Source organism: Tympanuchus pallidicinctus, unplaced genomic scaffold (assembly GCF_026119805.1).
Source record: "Tympanuchus pallidicinctus isolate F22 unplaced genomic scaffold, pur_lepc_1.0 scaffold9, whole genome shotgun sequence".
Taxonomy (NCBI): domain Eukaryota; kingdom Metazoa; phylum Chordata; class Aves; order Galliformes; family Phasianidae; genus Tympanuchus; species Tympanuchus pallidicinctus.
This window is the reverse complement of record NW_026294813.1, coordinates 23,051,655-23,069,094: the sequence shown is the minus strand read 5'-3', so window position 1 is coordinate 23,069,094 and position 17,440 is coordinate 23,051,655. Positions and strand designations below refer to the sequence as shown.

The window sequence follows — 17,440 nt, the reverse complement described above, 5'->3', positions numbered from 1 at the left end:
AGCACAGCGGCCCCGGCTCGGGGAACGGTAACCGCGCGGTGCCGCCAGCGCCGCCCGCGGCTCTGAGCGCTGCGGGGCGGAACGCGGCGCGCGGCCGGGCCGGGTAAGGCCGCCGGCTCCGTCGTCGAGGCCGCGACCCGCCCGGCGCTCCCCGATCCCCGCCGCCCGCGGAGCGCTGGGGCCGCGCTGCCCTCCCCGCCCCCGGCCGGCTCCCGGAGCTGCTCCGCAGGGAATCGCGCGGAGCTTCTCCCCCAACCCGTGCGAGCCGCTGCGCCCCCCTCTCCGCCTGCCCCCCCTCCGCCTCCCGCAGAGCCGCTGCCATTATGTTCTGCCGTCTCCCGGCCGGGCCCGGCGGCGGGCGGGCGGCGCTGACCGCGGCCGTGCCCCCCTAAGCCCCGCCGGGCCCGGGCCGCAGCAGGTGTGTGCGCGGGGGGGCGGAGGTCGCATGCGGTCGGGGTCACCTCCTCCTCCTCCTCTTCCCGGCCCGGCGGAGCTCAGCCCGCTCCGCACCGCGCGGCTCCGTCGGCCGCCCGCATCCCACCTCCCCCCCCCAACCCCCATTGGCACCGCCGCCGCGAGGCCGCGACCCCGTCCGACGCTCCGGAGGGCAGAGGGGCGAGCGGGGCCCGGCTGGGGCGGCGGAGGGGGGGAAGGTGCGCGGGGAGGGGTCGTCGTGCGGTCCGCGTGCCCGGGGCCGAGGCGGCGGAAGAACGTGGCTGCGTTCCCCAGCGCGGGGTGGGGATGAGGGACGCGGGGAAAGCGCCGGCCCTCGGCGCTCCCGGAGGGGAAGGCGGCGCGGGTCGCGCCCGGCCTCGGCTCTTAGTTACAGGTGCGGCTCGGCGGCATCGCCGGGTTGGCGGCCGGCCGGAAGACGGAGCGAGGCTCGCGCGGAGACGGGGCCGGGCGCGTAGCGATGGCGGTCGTTGCGCGGAGCCCGGGGTGAGTAGCCGCGGCGGAGCCGCCGCTGCCGCGTGGGACGGCGCGGCTCCGCCGCCGGCCGCGGCCCCGAGGGCCGCACGCAGCGCCGGGGCGGCCGCCATCTTGTCGGGGTGGGCCGCGGCCTCCCGGCTTCGCGGGGCCGCCGGGCGCCTCGAGGAAAGCCGAGCGGCAAAAGGGAAAAAAAAGAAAAGAAAAGAAAAAAAAAAAAGGCCGTCACGGCAGCCCTGCGGCTCGGAGGGGCCGGGGAGCCGCTCCGCGGGCATCTGTCCGCTGCGGAAATGGAGCTCTCGAGGGGAGGGAGGTGCGTGCGTGGGTGATCCCTGCCACCGGCGCCGGGCGGAGGGAGGGAAGATGCCGCCGAGCGGCCCCAGGTGTGGGGGCGCAGGGCGCGAGGGCGGGGGGGACGCGGCCGCCCCGGGTGCGGCCGTGGGGCCGCGCTGCGGCCGAGCCTGCCGCAGACGTCCCGCGAGCCTGCCCATCGCCCTGCCTTTGTTAGCCGCGGCCGGGCACGCGGACGGCTTTCGGCCAGGTGGTGGGAGGTAAGTGGGGGGAGGGCGGCGGGGAGGCGGGGGGCACGGAGCGAGGGGCGGCCGGACGGGGTCGGGGCTCGGCGGCCCCGCGAAGGCGAGCGGAGCTCCGCGCCTGACGGGGACGCGTTGGCAGCTCCGGCGGGGTTGCCGTAGCTTTTATGTAGGGTGACCAGAACCGGCTGGAACTGGTTTGAGGCAGATCGGCTCCCGAACACAATGCAGTCAGTGAGCTGCTACAGTGGGATAGCTTCCTCCCTCCATGGCAGCCAAAAGCAGAGGAGCTTGCAGAAAGATACCGTCCCCAAACAGTATGTGAATGCACACTTAGACACACAGCACTGGTATGTGGCTATGTAGTCCTAAAGGGTTCTGTCTGTAAATGTACATATTTGCAGTGGCTGAGACGGCTCGGGCTTTTTCTGCCTTTTTTTATGCTTAAGGAAGGGGCGAGAGCTTGAGATTTACGGCCCTTGTTAAAATAGTTTTGCTTTGCAAGGGTGGGACACTGGTTGTGCAGTCTGTTTTAAAACTGAACCGAATAAAACGGATGGAATGATTTGTAATTGTAGCCGTGCTTGCGACTGAAGAATGCTGCTTTGCATGCCGTGTTATTTGCAGGGCACTGTCGTGTGGTTTTCTTCTGGAGGGGATGTTGGGGAGGGGGTCTGAAAGGCCAAAAGGAAGCGATGTTGTTGTGGAATCGTGTGTGAAGCATTGCAAAGATGCTGCAAGGCGTACTCATTTCTCCTTTTTTCTTTTCCTCCTTGTAGGCCTATTGACTGGGGCTGCCTTTAACCCTTTCGTATTCGCAGAGGTGATCCATCTGAAGCAGTAACTGAGCGCTGGCAGAAAAGCCTCCCAGAGGTCAAGGTTCACAAAGGTGAGGCGAGTGTGTGAGTGTGACAGTGGCGTGCGTGCGTGGAAGGCAAACCCGGCTCCTGGCGGCACGCTTGGCACGTTAGCGAGAGCGACGGCGGCGCCTAAGCGTGTTGGTGAAGAATTGCTATGAACCTCCAGGTTTAATAGGATTAAGGCTATTGTTTGTAAAGGCGTGCTGATACCTGCTCTGAACACGGCCGTTTCGATATCTCACACCCGGATGCACGCTTTTTCGCAATGCTGCGATAAAGGATAGGCCTCTGAGTGGCAATCGTAAATTGCGGACCACATGGCAGCGAACTGTTGGAGCTGTGTGACAGCAGTGACCGTCCAGAATTTGCTGTCTGGTTGGGCAAAGGTGGCTTGTTTGGCCGTATGTGAGTAACCCGACGTTTGTTTCTGAATTCAGGTCTTCTGTCTTAAACCTGTGCTTAATGTATCCTACGTAGGAAAACGTGCAGAATAAGGATGGTGTTGCTTAGGCTGCTGTAACCCGGGGAGAATTGTGCCGCAGCCAAGAGGAGAGATGCGTTTCAGAGGTCTGATGGAGCTCCAGTGGATTATTATTTGCATGAATTATAATTTTGTGCAGTAATGAAATAAGAATAGGAAAGCAGACGAGCGGTGATTCGGCTCCTGAGCGATGGCCACTTTTAACTCAGAGCAGTGGGTAGTGGATGGGATTCTTTTTTTTTTTCTCATCTGAAAAATACATGTGTTCTTAGATGTGAGCTGGCATTCGCATCTTGTAGAGAAAGCTGGAGGAGTCAGAGGGAGAGAGGGAGAGGCAAGGAAGCAGTAATGACTGTAGCAAAGGGAAGAACAAAGGCTGTTAGAGCTTGCACATTGGAACACTGAACGTTTTGCCCTGGGGATTCTTTTGCCAGAACTGTTACTTCCTTTAACAGGAAATCAGCAACTCTAGAATCTTACGCGGTGTGATTTTTCAAAAACAAAACCTGGCCAGTCTTGGCTGTGTTAGCTGGTTTGGTAATCTGCAATCTAGATAAATATGGAGGCAAAATGGTGAAAACGTTCTGTTCTGGCGTGAGATGAGGGTCCTCCCCTCTGCGCTCAGCAGAGTGAAGTAGGCAGTCTTGAAAGCCCTGAAAGACTGTGGGATTCGGGTAAGTTTTATGGTGGCTGATGGTAGACAGGGCGCCTGCATCGCATCAGTGTGACATGTACAAGGGAGCCTTTTTACTTCCGACTGCAGCAGGTTACATAAGGTACTTAGGTATTAATTGTAGGAAAGTGAAAACAGCATGCCAGTGTTGCGCTTGGGATTGTGTTTCCGTGGGTTTTAATGCAGCTGCAGTGTATTGTTTCTCAGAATCAATAGGGCAGTAGGTAGCAAAACGCCTAACGTCACTATGCTGGTCTCTTTGCATCTTTTCTGTGATTTGGATGCAGAGGTTCTGTATTTCATCGGGCATCCGTAGCAAAATTACGCTTCACAAGCGTGAGAAGTTCTCATGGCTTGATAGGAACTGTGCCCATCACTACTGTTAATGCATGCTCTTTTCCTAGGGCCAGCAAAAATGTGTGTAACAATGTGAGAGCACCTTTCGGGTGTTTTTTTTTCTCTCAACCAGAATAGTGAGGTGCTTCAAGGTTTAATGTACTTGAATGGCCGCGAAAATCAGCACATCTGTTTCATTTGGGTTTTTGAACCAGCTCTGTGCGGGGAATTTTCATTTTTAGCAAAGGAAGTTTTGAATTTGCAGGGCTTTTTTGTGGGCTGCAACATAAGAAACCTGAACAGATGCGGGAGCCTGCAGCGTTCTTGGTGAGTTGGTGGGTTTGGGGGCTTTTTTTGTTGTTTTTTTTTTTAAGAATTGGAAGATTTGTTCGTGCTTTTCACTGGGTACTTTTGCACGCAGGCCAGCTTCCCTGCAGAAAATGCTGCTGAATGCGTGGGGGTTGATCCTCTCTCTGAGCAATCGTGAGCTCATCTTCCATTGAGGCTTGCCTTGGGTGTCGGATCCTGAGGGTGGAGGGAAGTGATTTACCAAGTCTCCTTTCAATTAATCAACTAATTTTTATTCTTCTTCAAAATAATAACGGGAAATAGAATACAGGCATGCGCACAGATTGCTGGGTTTGTATGCTTAAAATGCTTTGCCTTTCACAGGCCTGCCCATTGCTAGCGTTGCCCCTGCAGGCCGTGCCTGGCCTGGGGCTCTCACGGAGGCTGTCTGGAGCAGAGTCGTGCTGTTATCCAAATTACTGATGTTGCAGTACTGGCTCGGTACAGAATCAAACTATGGTAGAATAGCATGCAAAAGAACAGTGTGGGGGCTTAGCAGCTTTTCGTTAAGTCATCTTTTATAAGAAATTCAGGAAGCTACAAGGCCCACATTTTGGCTTGGTGTATTGTATTAATGGCAGAGAAAGGTTCATTTTCAATGGTTTTTCCTCCTCCAGACATCCAGGTTTGTTTAAAGCAACTTTGTTGCTCAGCTCCCGTGAAAAGACACGCGGTCAGATGTGAACTGGTGCTGCCTGCTGTGGACGCATTTTCTGTCTACTCTTCAAATTTCACAATTTCCTTTAAAAAGAAAAAAAATTGAATGAGCGTTTCTCCTGTTACACAGCTTATGTTTACAGGTTATGCCTGAGGTTTGTAAACTTGAAGCCTGAACTGGCTCTGTTGTTGCTAAGCAAGGCTTCTGTAGCCAGTGCTGGGCTCTGCTTGAAACGACATGCTTGCAGCTGTTCTTGGGCTTGGGGGTAGAAATGGAGGGGAGCATGGACATTTTTCACATCTGTTTTGTGTAGGACCTGACTGCATGTAGCTAGTTTTAGTCTCTCAAAGAGAAACTATACGTATCCAGTTGTGCCACCTGCTTTTGTCTGTATGTTTTTGTCACCGTGCGGTGAAATCTACATTTGTCTAAGTTGGTAGAAGTAACTTTAGCTGAAAAAGCAAAAACTTCATTCACTGATTCTGCCGTAGCAAAGTTGTGTCTTTGGCCAGTGGACGCACATGCTTGGGTGGTTGCATTTCACAAGGGATGAGCAGCTCGCCTTCTAAATCACAGTTCCATAGTGTTCTACCTGATGGTGGTAGGAGCTGGGACTGTGCTCCGGGTGCAAGGTTTGTGGGCAGTGTCTCAATGAGCGTCCGTTTGACGGAGCACTCTGAGCAGCATTCAGGTGCTGTAACTGTAAGTGAGTATAGGTAGGTCTGAATGCTAATGACTGGTTTTAAACTTCTCTCTGTTGAAGTGGTCAGGCACTTGAGCCTGTTGCCCTGAGAGGCTTTGGAGTCTCCCTCCTTAGGGATGCTCAAAACCCGACTGGATGGTGTCCCAAGCATCCTGCTAGGGTTGACTTTGCTTTGAGCGGAGATGATGCGGTTCAACCTTGGTTTTGATTCAGTGAAATGGCTGTTTTCTAAGCTAGTGAAGAATAAATCTTGAAATCCTTTTGGAACAATTGATAGCAACATTACTGCATTGAGTGGCAAAAAACCTAGAGATTTTAGCGTTTGAAATGTTCTGGTAATGCTTTCCTTCCTAAGGCTTTTTTGAAGAGGAGGGAGGGATAAAATTGGTAGGAGGTTCTCCTGGAAACCCAGAAATACAAATTCAGATTTCTCTGGCTTGTTAAAGTTTGTAAGTGGAGGCAAATGTGATTCTGTTTTAGTTAAGGGGACTCCTCTGTATAATGTTGAAATAGCACAGTGCTTGATACAAATTCTGACTGGAAAACACACCAATATTTCAAAAAGATCCATAAAAAACTTAAGAGCTGCCTGCCAGCAGCTGCCTGTAAGGAAAGTCACATTTCTGGAAGCAAGAATCTGATTTCTGCGGCAGTAACAAGTCGTGGGAACCTCGATAAGGCAGAAGGCCTGCACTGTGTGTGAATACGATCAGCACTGCTGATTGTGGTTTGAGTGGCCCCTTGCACATCCTACTTGTCTGCTGAGTATTTCAGACCACACTGAGTCGTGATTTGAGATGTGGTTCTCATTTCCTGACAGAGTTTTGCTGGTTGAGCTAGCATGTTGCTTTTGTCTCTCCTTAGCTTTCAGAGTAAATAATAGAAAATGTTGGTTCGTCATCATTGCTCTTGTATGTTGCGTAACTGATGAGCTGCTTACAGGCTGTGTGTCAGGCTGACATGTGCCTCGGCTTAGGAGATATTGCTGTAACTCCTATTGAATCACTTAAGTCTTCTCTACATGATGAAATCTCTTGGCATAACAATAGAGAAATAACAAATGTGTGTTTTCATGCTGGTTCTGCTCATCTGGCTGTTGACACCAAAAAGCACCTTTGAATTTCAGCAGCAGCTTGTAGGCGGCTTGGCCTTCTTGTGGAGAACAATGTGCCCCATCTGCAGCTGTCCTACAGCCCAAGGATCCACCATACTTAGAAAGTGGGAACAAATGTTTTCTTCTGTGTGCATTTTTCTCCCTTGGCAGAGGGGAAAGGTAGGCCGGTTTGCTGTGCATGGAATGTGGCACCTGGAACCAGCTCAGATACAGGGCCTGGCAAAAATGCCTTGCAGTAAAGCAAAACTGCCTACCATCCTTCAGAAGCACTGTTTGCTTCTAAGCTCTGGTGTTTCTCCGGTTGCTGTTCATGCCGTCAGGGATCTGAGCCTTCCTCACACCTGCACAAAGCATCGCTGTAAGAAAGCTGTGCTTTGGAATGGTCTCTTCAGTCTGTAGCAGGAGCTCCCAGGTGCATGCACTCTCCTTTGCATATGCTCTCCCCTTTTTCTGGAATATGCCTTTGAAAACCTTTGAGAGCATCTTTGGGTTTTGCATCTTACCAGCTGGGATGTGAAGGCCGAGCGTGCTTGCAGGAATGTAACTGTTTCTCATCACATTCCTCTCCTGCTTGCTTACTGTCTTGTACCGTGAGAGTTCTCACGGGCGGGTTCTTGTTTTGACATAATTGCCCAGTGAACGCTTCCCAGGAATGTGTTGTCAGATCAGCTGCAGAGAAGCGGTGCCTTCCTTGGCTGACACCTGGGCTGTGTTCTTCTGCTGCTCATGGAAGTCCTTATCCAGGAGATAAAAGAAAGAAAAACGTATGCAGTCACAGCAACTTGCTTTGAACAGAAAATCGTCTTGATTTCTCCTCCAGCAGTTAATTCAAACCCTGCGTGTCAGTAACGTGCTGATGCATGCAAAGGCATGGGCTTTACCCCCAAGGAGATGAACAGAAGCCACAAAGTAGGGATATTGTTGCCTGCCCCAGCGCCTGTGATCTTTAGGTCTTTGGTCTCACTGGTGGTCTTAGCAGAAGTCCAGTCATGCACCATCAAAAAATGGAAGCGTTGTTCCTCACAGCACTGCGGCTCTCTGTTGTACAATTCCTGTCAGCCGTATTCGCTTCAATCACTGAATAATCTGGAAGGTAATGCTTGAATTTTCCAATAGCTTTTTTTGTTCTTGTTTTATTGTATAACGTAACTCGTATCTTTTGACAGAAGTGACAGAAGTTTTTTCCACGGCGTTCTCTTGGTAGATACCAACTGACAGTCGAGAGGCAGGCAGTAAAAGGAGCATCACAAAGTGAGACCGCCATCGTCTGGATGTCAGACGGCACTTTGGGCAGAGCCACCCATCTGAGAACCAGCTCCGTATCGGTACCTCCAAAATTAGGGATGCTTAATTTGAGTTATAATCTGTCCAGTGTATTTCATATATGTATATATGTATAGTATACACTTCAAGTTGTCAGTCCAGTGTTTTGAAGTGAATTTTGCTGTTCTATTACTTAGAAAATTAAAAATGAAAAAGTGTGTGTTCCAGACAGCGGTGTTTGAGGAGGTGGGGGTCCTTCAGGTTGTTAATTGCAGTGTCTTTTGTTTGTCAGGTCTGAGGAATGCTTGGTTACACACATTTTGGACCGTTTCTTTGTTTAATTCTGGAGAGTTGCATTTGTGAGGAGCACTTGAAAGTCATTACCACTAAAACTGATAATTTTGACGGCAGCCTCCCAATGGGATTTGTTGTTTTTTTTAACTGGCTTGTATATCCGTGTTGGGTTTTACTCTCAGCACTTCTCAGAGAAAGCAGTTCTCAAAGACATTCCAGTTCCTGGAAAATCACAGTTCCCAAGGCAGTCAAGGCCTTGCCTCGCGTTCTGTTTGCAGCGCTGTCAGGCTTCGTGTTGGGCACAGCAGGAGCAGGTCTGCAACTTGTGCGGCAGCCAAGGCCTCGGTTGGTTTCAGTCTTGGGTAGAAGGCAGAGCTTTGTCTGTAAGAGAAAAAGCTGGGGAAAGGTGTTTGGGTGAAAAAGGGAGCAGTGTGGCTTTGGAACCCTGACAGTTGTGATGAAAACTAGCTTCGTACACTGGAAGTTACACCGATAGTCCAGAATAGCAAGTAAGAGAGAAATAAAATGTGAAGGTTACAGCTCACCAGACTCACCAGGTCTTTTTTCTTGTTTGATTTGGATTGCTTTAGAGGCTTGCAGAATGGGAGAGGTTCTCTGTGAAGGCAGCAGCAGTTCAGGTGTCCCATGTAGAAGAAAGCACTCTGTTCTCTGTTCTGTGTACTCCGGGAGAGCGCAGGAGTTGATCTGTGTGTACCTGGGAGATACCTGCAGCTTCGGGCACTGTGCTCTTTGGATATGTTTAAGGTCTCAGCTTAAAGCTGAAGACCTCTGCGTTCTTCTGGGATACTTTTCCATTTTGGAATTAACCTTAAGGAAGTATCTTAGTAAAGAACAAACGTGTCTCTTCTCTGCTGTGTAGTTCTGCTCTTAAAGATAACCTGATTCAGTACAGTTGCCTTTACTTCGCATTGCTGCTGCTAAATGTTAATGACTGCAGCATATGTGATTGGAGGAAGTTTTGCACCAGTGTGTTTAGCAGAGAAGCCATCCATGGATGGATGCATGGTGAGAGAGCGCTGCGGTGTATTGAACCATGAAAAACTGTCAGTTGAGGCTTTGTTTGTGTGTTCTGGCTTTGGACTCAAGAACCTTTTCCATGCAGTTCTTACAAGGACTTTCTTTGTAATGTTAATATTGTGTGTGTATGTGATTCTTATTGTTTGTAAACAACAAAAAGATTAATACCTTGTGACCGAGGAAATTGTAACCAGAGCATTAAAGTCGTGACTCAGACAAAATGAAACATTGCATAAATACCACTGTCTTTTTTTAATCAGTCTAGGTATCAGCTTTAGCTCAGCATTGCTCCTCTGTGTGTGTTGTTACCACAGCTCTGATGGTTTGCATGCTAAGTAAAACATAGCAGGAGCAGATATAAGAACACTTTAGACATTTGTATTTCAGATTAGGTTCATGACGGTGCATTCAGTGTGTTTTCTTAATTTGTGCTTCATCTATGCACAAGTTATGCATCCGGTTGGAGACAAGGGATAGAAGTCAGTCTGGTGGTTCTCAGTGGCCTTCTGCTCTTGTCTGCATTGCTGAACTCTGGGCCGCCTTTCTTTTGGTTTCTGTCGGTTCTCATTTCATACCCTTTGAATTTCCTGCAGTATTTTTTCTTTTCTTGTTAACACAGGTCCAGAAGTGAATTAAAAATCCAGTCGTGTCTACACCACAGCCGTACTGACTGTCTCTCATTGTGCTGGTGACATGCTGTAGTTATTAGGTGGCTGCCTTTGTCATTGCATGCCTCTCACATGACTCTGAAATCCTCTGGGCAGAGGCTGGACCGAAGTCCAGGCTCCAGCACAGTGGATAAATATGATCACCAAAATCTTTGGTAGAAGAAGGTGGCTGCTGGTGCGTTGTGCACTGAATGCTGTGAGTTAGCTTTTGGTGATGCTGGACGAGGGCTGAGCTGTGCTGACTGCTTTCCTCAGATCTGTCTGTTGGTTTTATCCCAGTTACCGGCTTTAAATGGATGAGGGCCAGAAACTTGCTGTCAAATAGGTGGAGGGTTGAATTTTAAAATTAAATAATAATGCCTGGATTACCAGCGTAATGAAGCAATCTTACGTCTGATAAATACAGTGTATAACTGTCTGATTTACAAATGTAGTGAAATCTTAATAATGAGCTCTATTTCCAGGAAGAAAGAAATTCTGAGTTAATTAAGGAAGGTGAATTCATTAATTGCAATACTATAGTCATATTTCCTAAAATTCAAATAATGAGTTAATCTCCATAGAATTTGTTGTAATTAAAAGAACTTAGCAAGGCAGCATAACCATTAAACAGACCATGTAAATGATGCTATATTTATTTAAAGCAGCAAATGAAGTGGCAGCGTGTATTGCGGTGTTCTTTTCCTTGACGAATTTTCCCTGATTGCCTTTCTCAGAGTCTGTAATAGCTTCCAGTTGGCCAGCTTTGATGAGTAGATAAATTTCACAGGTTTTTCTCATGTGGAGAAATTATGCTCTCCAAATAAGCCACATTTGACTGCAGAACAGAGTACTGTCCATCTTGATAACGATAGCCATAAAAATGTGCTTTTAACCGTAGCATCTGCCTTGTGATTAGTGGTTCTTGATCTTGTTGCAGCTGAATTCGGCAGCCAGCAGGTAGTTTCTCTCTATAAAATATCTCAAGATAAACCATGAGGAGGAAGAGATGATGCGCTGAACTTGTAGGATGCATTTCTGTCTGCAGGTGTGTTTCAGCATGGAAAGCAAATGGCATCCTGTGCTCCATCAGCAGAGGGGTGGCCAGCAGGGACAGGGAGGTGATTGTCCCCCTCTGCTCTGCTCCTGTGAGGCCCCATCTGCAGTGCTGTCTCCAGGTCTGGAGCCCCCAGTACAAGAAGGACAGGGAGCTGATGGAGAGGGTCCAGAGGAGCCACAGAGATATCAGGGGACTGGAGCACCTCCCCTACGAGGACAGGCTGAGGGAGCTGGGCTTGTTCAGCATGGAGAAAAGAAGGCTGCGGGGTGACCTCATGGCAGCTTTCAGTACCTAAAGGGAGCCTACAAATAGGAAGGGAATCAACTCTTGGAAATGGGAGATAACAGCAGGAGAGGGGGAAATGGTTTGAAGTTAAGGGAGGGAACACTGGGGCTGGATGTCAGGGGGAAGTTCTTTGCTGTGAGAGTGGTGAGGTGCTGGAACAGCTGCCCAGAGAGGCTGTGATGCCCCGTCCATCCCTGGAGGTGTTCAAGGCCAGGTTGGATGGGGCCCTGGGCAGCCTAGGCTGCTGTGAAATGTGGAGGTTGGTGGCCCTGCGTGTGGCAGGGGGTTGGAGCTTCGTGATCCTTGAGCTCCCTTCCAACCCTGGCCATTCTGTTCCAACAGACCATTTGCCATGGGGTGTAATGTAGTAACTTCTCACATAGCTGAGCTAAGTTGAAAACTTGGAGGCACTGCTGTTGTTTAATCACCCAGTAGCTCTTTGATGGCCTGTGCTAGTCAATACTGCAGGCAGCATATTGAGCTGTATTGAAAGGATGTTCTTCTGCCTTTCAGTGCTGATACTAAGGCAGGAGGGCAGGTAGGAAGCTTCCTAACTGGGTGCTCTCTGACAGTAACACTGGTTTGGTTGAATACCATTTCAGATTGAATGCTGAATTTTGCACGGTCAGTACTGAACAGCCAAAATCAGCTCTGCCATAACAGCACAGATTATACCTGTGCACTGTTCTAAAATAAAATGGGAAATTGTTTGTGCTTTCCATAAGTGATTTCTTAGATCTGTACAAGTGATTCATTTTGCACAACTTTGCATATTCTTGAAGTGTGTGGAAAAGCAAGTACCATAGTGGGATTTACAATGTGAAAGTATACTCAAAAGTATTGCTTTTCCTTTTTATGCAGCGTTTATAAGGTTTCAGTTCTGAGTTATCTTCTGCATTTTGGAACAAGAAGAAAAAAAAATTGTATGAGAGGTTAGCAGTGAATGGAAAGAATGGGATCTGGAAATTATCTGTGAGGGAAAGAAATAAAACTAAAGATCTGGTGTTGTTCAGCTTAGAAAGAAAACTGAAGAGGGAGAATGGAATTAGCGTGAAGTGCTTTTGCAGAGTGGTTAGGTGAATATAGAGCCACATGTAGTTCGTCCAGGTTGCATCAAGAGACATTCAGGTAATGCAGTAGGAAACCCACAGTGGGGAAAATGGTGAATGACTGCAGTAAATCGCATTGGAGGTTGTAGAGTACCAGGTCTTTGAAGCAGGTGAGACACCCGTAGAATAAGTACAACTACAGTAGGTCCTTCGTTGGAGCTGCTGAAAAAACAGCTTGTGGGCATTGGGGAACAAATATTCCATAACTCAGATGAAGTGGTTTAATGCACAGAAAACAATGCAGTATTCTTAAACTGCTAGTAGAAACACATTTGCTCTGCTGTCTTCGAGAAGGCTCATGAGGTTGATAGTGCAAATACCAAGGAAGATCTAGACTTAGGGGGATATTCAAATAACTCATGATTTTTCTGAAAGTAATATCTTGCTGTGTTCATGGCATGGGTGGGACAGGGTAGCAGAAAGTGCAAGAAGAACAGTCAGGAATAAAGTCACTTGAAGAGAAGGTATGTCCCTAGAATGAAATTACTAGTGTGCAGTGTATGAACTTGATGGCATCGTAACGTGAACTCCTGGCGTTGTAATTCAGCTGTACATTGTACACTGCACTGGGGTACTGCTTTTAATACATAATTTCTGAAAATACCACTTGAGAAGTGAAACAGCACCTTTTTTGCATGGCATGTGAGAATGTGTGCTTTTTGTGTTAGAGCATGCTGTCAGAGATTAAAGTACTGAGAGATGAGGACTTTCTGCTTGTTTTGCAGATTTGCCTCCAATCAAATAGATGACCATGGGTGATATGAAGACCCCAGACTTTGACGATCTTCTTGCAGCCTTTGACATCCCAGACATGGTTGACCCAAAAGCAGCTATTGAATCTGGACACGATGACCATGAAAGCCAGATAAAACAAAATGCACACACAGATGAAGATTCTCACACGCCTTCATCGTCTGATGTCGGTGTGAGCGTCATTGTGAAAAATGTGCGTACTATTGATTCTTCTGAAGGAGTAGACAAGGATGGCCACCATTCCACAGGCAATGGCTTGCATAACGGCTTCCTAACATCCTCAGCTCTTGATAGCTACAGTAAAGACGAAGGGAAGCCATTCAAAGACGATGGGTCAGCTTCTGAGACAACACTGAAGGATTCGGCTTTTAACCAGTTCAGTCCAATTTCGAGTGCTGAAGAATTTGATGATGATGAAAAAATTGAGGTAGATGACCCTCCAGACAAAGAAGAGATGCGTGCAAGTTTCAGAACAAATATCTTGACAGGTTCTGTATCTCAGCAGGAATATGACAAACTAAAGGCACTTGGGGGAGAGAATTTGATTAAATCTAGTATCTCAGTGTCAAGCAGTATAGATAAAAATAAAGTTTCTAAGCGGGACACAGAGACAAACTCTGTGAATTTAAGTATTTATGAGCCTTTCAAAGCTCGCAAAGCAGAGGACAAACTGCTGAAAGACAGTTCTGAGAAGCTTCTTGACAACAGAGTACTTGATGGAAAACTGAGTGCTGAAAAAAGTGAAACAAATTTTGCCAGCATTTCGCAGTCCAAAGCAAAGTCATCAGCAAAGCTTTCTTCGTGCATTGCTGCGATTGCAGCACTGAGTGCTAAAAAGGCAGCTACAGATAGCAGTAAGGATTTACAATCCAATTCCGGGGAGTCTTCTCCTTTACCAAAAGATATGAGTGAAAGTCCCCGGACTACTGAGAAATCACCTGAGCCTCAGAGTCTTATTGATGGTGCTAAAAAGCCATCTCTTAAACCGCCTGATAGTCCCAGAAGTGTGTCAAGTGAAAACAGTAGCAAAGGGTCTCCGTCTTCTCCTGCAGGGTCCACACCAGCAATTCCTAAGGTTCGCATAAAAACCATCAAGACTTCCTCCGGGGAGATCAAGAGAACTGTTACTCGAGTGTTGCCAGAAGTTGATTTGGACTCGAGTAAAAAAACGGAGCAGACTGCTTCTATGGTAACTTCCATGACGTCCCTCCTGTCCTCACCAACTTCTGCTGCTGTTCTTTCCTCTCCTCCTAGAGCTCCTCTCCAGTCCGCGGTCGTTACCAATGCAGTTCCATCTGCAGAACTCGCACCAAAGCAGGTCACTATCAAACCTGTGGCTACTGCCTTCCTGCCAGTTTCAGCAGTGAAAACAGCAGGTTCACAAGTTATTAATTTGAAGCTTGCTAACAATACTACCGTGAAAGCCACTGTAATATCTGCTGCTTCTGTGCAGAGTGCCAGTAGCGCCATTATAAAAGCTGCCAATGCCATACAGCAGCAGACTGTTGTGGTGCCAGCATCAAGCCTTGCGAGTGCTAAACTTGTGCCAAAGACGGTCCATCTTGCCAACCTTAACCTCCTGCCTCAGGGTGCTCAGACCACCTCTGAGCTCCGACAAGTGCTAACGAAACCTCAGCAGCAAATAAAGCAGGCAATAATTTCTGCAGCAGCCTCACAGCCTTCTAAGAAGGTGTCTCGAGTCCAAGTGGTGTCATCTCTACAGAGTTCTGTAGTGGAAGCGTTCAACAAGGTGCTGAGCAGTGTCAACCCTGTCCCGGTTTACATCCCCAACCTCAGTCCTCCTGCCAGTGCTGGAATAACGTTGCCCACACGAGGTTACAAGTGTTTGGAGTGCGGGGACTCCTTTGCTCTTGAGAAGAGCCTGACCCAGCATTACGACAGGAGGAGCGTGCGAATTGAAGTGACGTGTAATCATTGCACAAAGAACTTAGTTTTCTACAACAAATGCAGTCTTCTTTCCCATGCTCGTGGACACAAGGAAAAAGGAGTTGTAATGCAGTGTTCGCACCTGATTTTGAAACCAGTCCCAGCAGATCAAATGATAGCATCTCCTTCGAGCAATACTGCTGCACCCGTGCTTCAAAGCCCAGTGGGAGCTGGCTCACACACTGTAACAAAGATACAGTCTGGCATAACGGGAACAGTCATATCAGCCCCAGCAAGTACCCCCATCGTCCCAGCCATGCCACTGGACGAAGACCCATCCAAACTCTGTAGGCATGGTCTAAAGTGTTTGGAGTGCAGTGAAGTTTTCCAAGATGAGACATCTCTTGCCACACATTTCCAGCAGGCTGCAGACACAAGTGGACAAGTAGAGTATCATATGTTTCAATTCCAATGTTTCGCCTATAAGCCTAGGAGGCTTTGGAAATGTTTTTCTTTCGTTTAGATGTTAATGGTCTCAACCTCCGTGATTAAAAGCATAAACTAAAACAGAAAACTTGCAAGCACTTCTATAGTGAATGTCAACATTTTGAACTAAGAGTTTATCTTAGAGTTTTTTTAGGCCCTGAAGTCTAATCCGGTGTATATTTTCACTAAAATTTAGCATAAGCTTTGTTGCAGCTGAGTACTTAATGGTCTCTAAGATTCTTTTAATGATTATTGCTGTGCTTTGAAATGAGATTGTCCTGTGGAATCCACTTAATTGGCACCCTCATTAGCAGCACACCTATTTAATCTGAGTAGTAATTTTTAAGTGATTCATTCCTGATTTGTCTTTGGTTGTTATTATTTTCGCATAGCTCTAGAAGTGAGTTTGGCATTCCTGTTACCTACAGGGGCAAACAACTAATAAATGGCACATTGATTCTGCTGGAAGGATATGCGTGCTGCTGTCTTCAGGTCTTTTTTAACCAGAAAGTGGTGTTCACTAGCATGCATTTCTTGCTGTGTGGCCATTTATTCACTTCTTTTGGCTTCCACTTTCTCTTACTACTGAGTTAAACTTAAATTAGCAAAGAATTTCAAAATGGTTTATATGTGGTCTGATCTGAAGGAAGCACATCATTCAATAAAAGCGTGGATCAGTGTGCAGTGTATTTTATAACCCTGTAAGAATTCCCATCATTAATTAAGTGACGGTGTGCCAGTTAAAAGGAATTCTGGTTTATTTCAAAGCATTCAGTTAATCTTGATGCAGCAGCTTGTTGCTGCACGTTGGCAAGGACCTGAAAGGCTCTATTCCCTGCTCAGACCAATCGAGCCAGGAATGTTCTTGGAATCTCACAGCAGCGTGCAGGATAGGGGTTTGAGTCCTTCAGTTAGGAAGGTAGCTCTTCTGCCCATGCATGTTGATCTTATTTTCCGTGATCAGTCCTTCAGTTTCATCTGTTTTGTGGTGAGATCCAGCAGACCTTGGGAAACACGCACCTGCAGCGCGTGGCACTGTGAAAACAAGGAATTAAGGCAGCCTGTAAGCTTAACAAACCGAATGTATGAGACTGACAAATGCAGTGGAAATAGGTTGGGAGGACGAGGCAAGAACAGAATGGAAAAAAGAGCAGCAAAGTTTGAATAATAAACAGTTCTGTACTTTCTGTGGGGCCTGTTTTGGTACAGGGATGCATTTTTGTAGAAACACCTTTGGCCTTTCCTGCTGCCTCTTCCCAGTGTGTTTTTTTTTTTTTGCCCCATTGCTGCAGAGGAACAGAGGAAGCTCATGGAGGTACAGGAGATAGAACTGCCCACCAGTTGGTATCTCCTGCTGGAAACTCACTGTCTTACGAGGTCTGAGGCATGCATGAGGCCTTAATTACTGCGTGGTAGGACGTGCATTTCCAGATCTCAGAAGAAAAAAAAGCACTTTTCTTGTCATTCCATTTTAAAAGAACGCTGTTAATAAACATAGTTCTGAGAGTTTGTCGAACTATCTTCTTAAAAAAATGAATTAAATATTTTTCTTAGTCCTTTTGGTGCATCCATCAGCAGTTTTCATCACGTTTTCTAAGCTGTGTCTTGTTGCGAGCTGTGTGGTGCAGCTGTACAGATGCATCGTGGAAGCCATCCAGCTGAAGAGTTGCTTTAATGAGAGCAGTGCCTCCTGCTTTCTTGCCTTTTCATCCCCTCATCAGCTAGCACATGCATCTCTGCAAGAGCAGTGTTTGCTAAAGAAAGTCTTTATATAGGTTTATTATAAAAATTGTTACCCCTCTAAAGGCTTGAAAAAGAAACGTCCTCATTTCTCTACATGCTTGGCACTGAGTTTTTGTTGTGAAACAGTGATTATTTTGGGAAATAGAACAGGAAAACAGGAAAGCTAGATGAAGTATTTTTACCTGGGGAGGAAGGAAGATAAAATTAATTGGATTTTGCAGCCCATTGATGAGTTCTGAGTG

The 17,440-nt window shown here is 47.7% G+C and overlaps 1 protein-coding gene across 13 annotated transcripts in view; it reads left to right on the top strand.

Annotated features, from left to right (window-relative positions):
* The first annotated feature begins 337 nt into the window (after positions 1–337).
* Positions 338–17,440, top strand: part of ZNF532 (zinc finger protein 532) — a 41,764-nt gene continuing 24,661 nt past the window's right edge. For 2 of the 13 annotated variants that reach the window (XM_052670040.1, XM_052670027.1), the window contains exons 1-2: positions 1,537–2,349; positions 13,055–15,414. In XM_052670040.1, coding sequence (XP_052526000.1) covers positions 13,075–15,414 — 2,340 coding nt within the window. In that variant the 5' untranslated portion in view covers positions 1,537–2,349; positions 13,055–13,074. Of the gene's footprint in view, positions 419–692; positions 830–853; positions 940–1,063; positions 1,241–1,292; positions 1,311–1,365; positions 1,479–1,535; positions 2,350–7,481; positions 7,727–7,837; positions 7,959–13,054; positions 15,415–17,440 lie in introns of those variants that run through there. The other 11 variants (XM_052670029.1, XM_052670033.1, XM_052670034.1 and 8 more) reach the window with 11 other exon arrangements.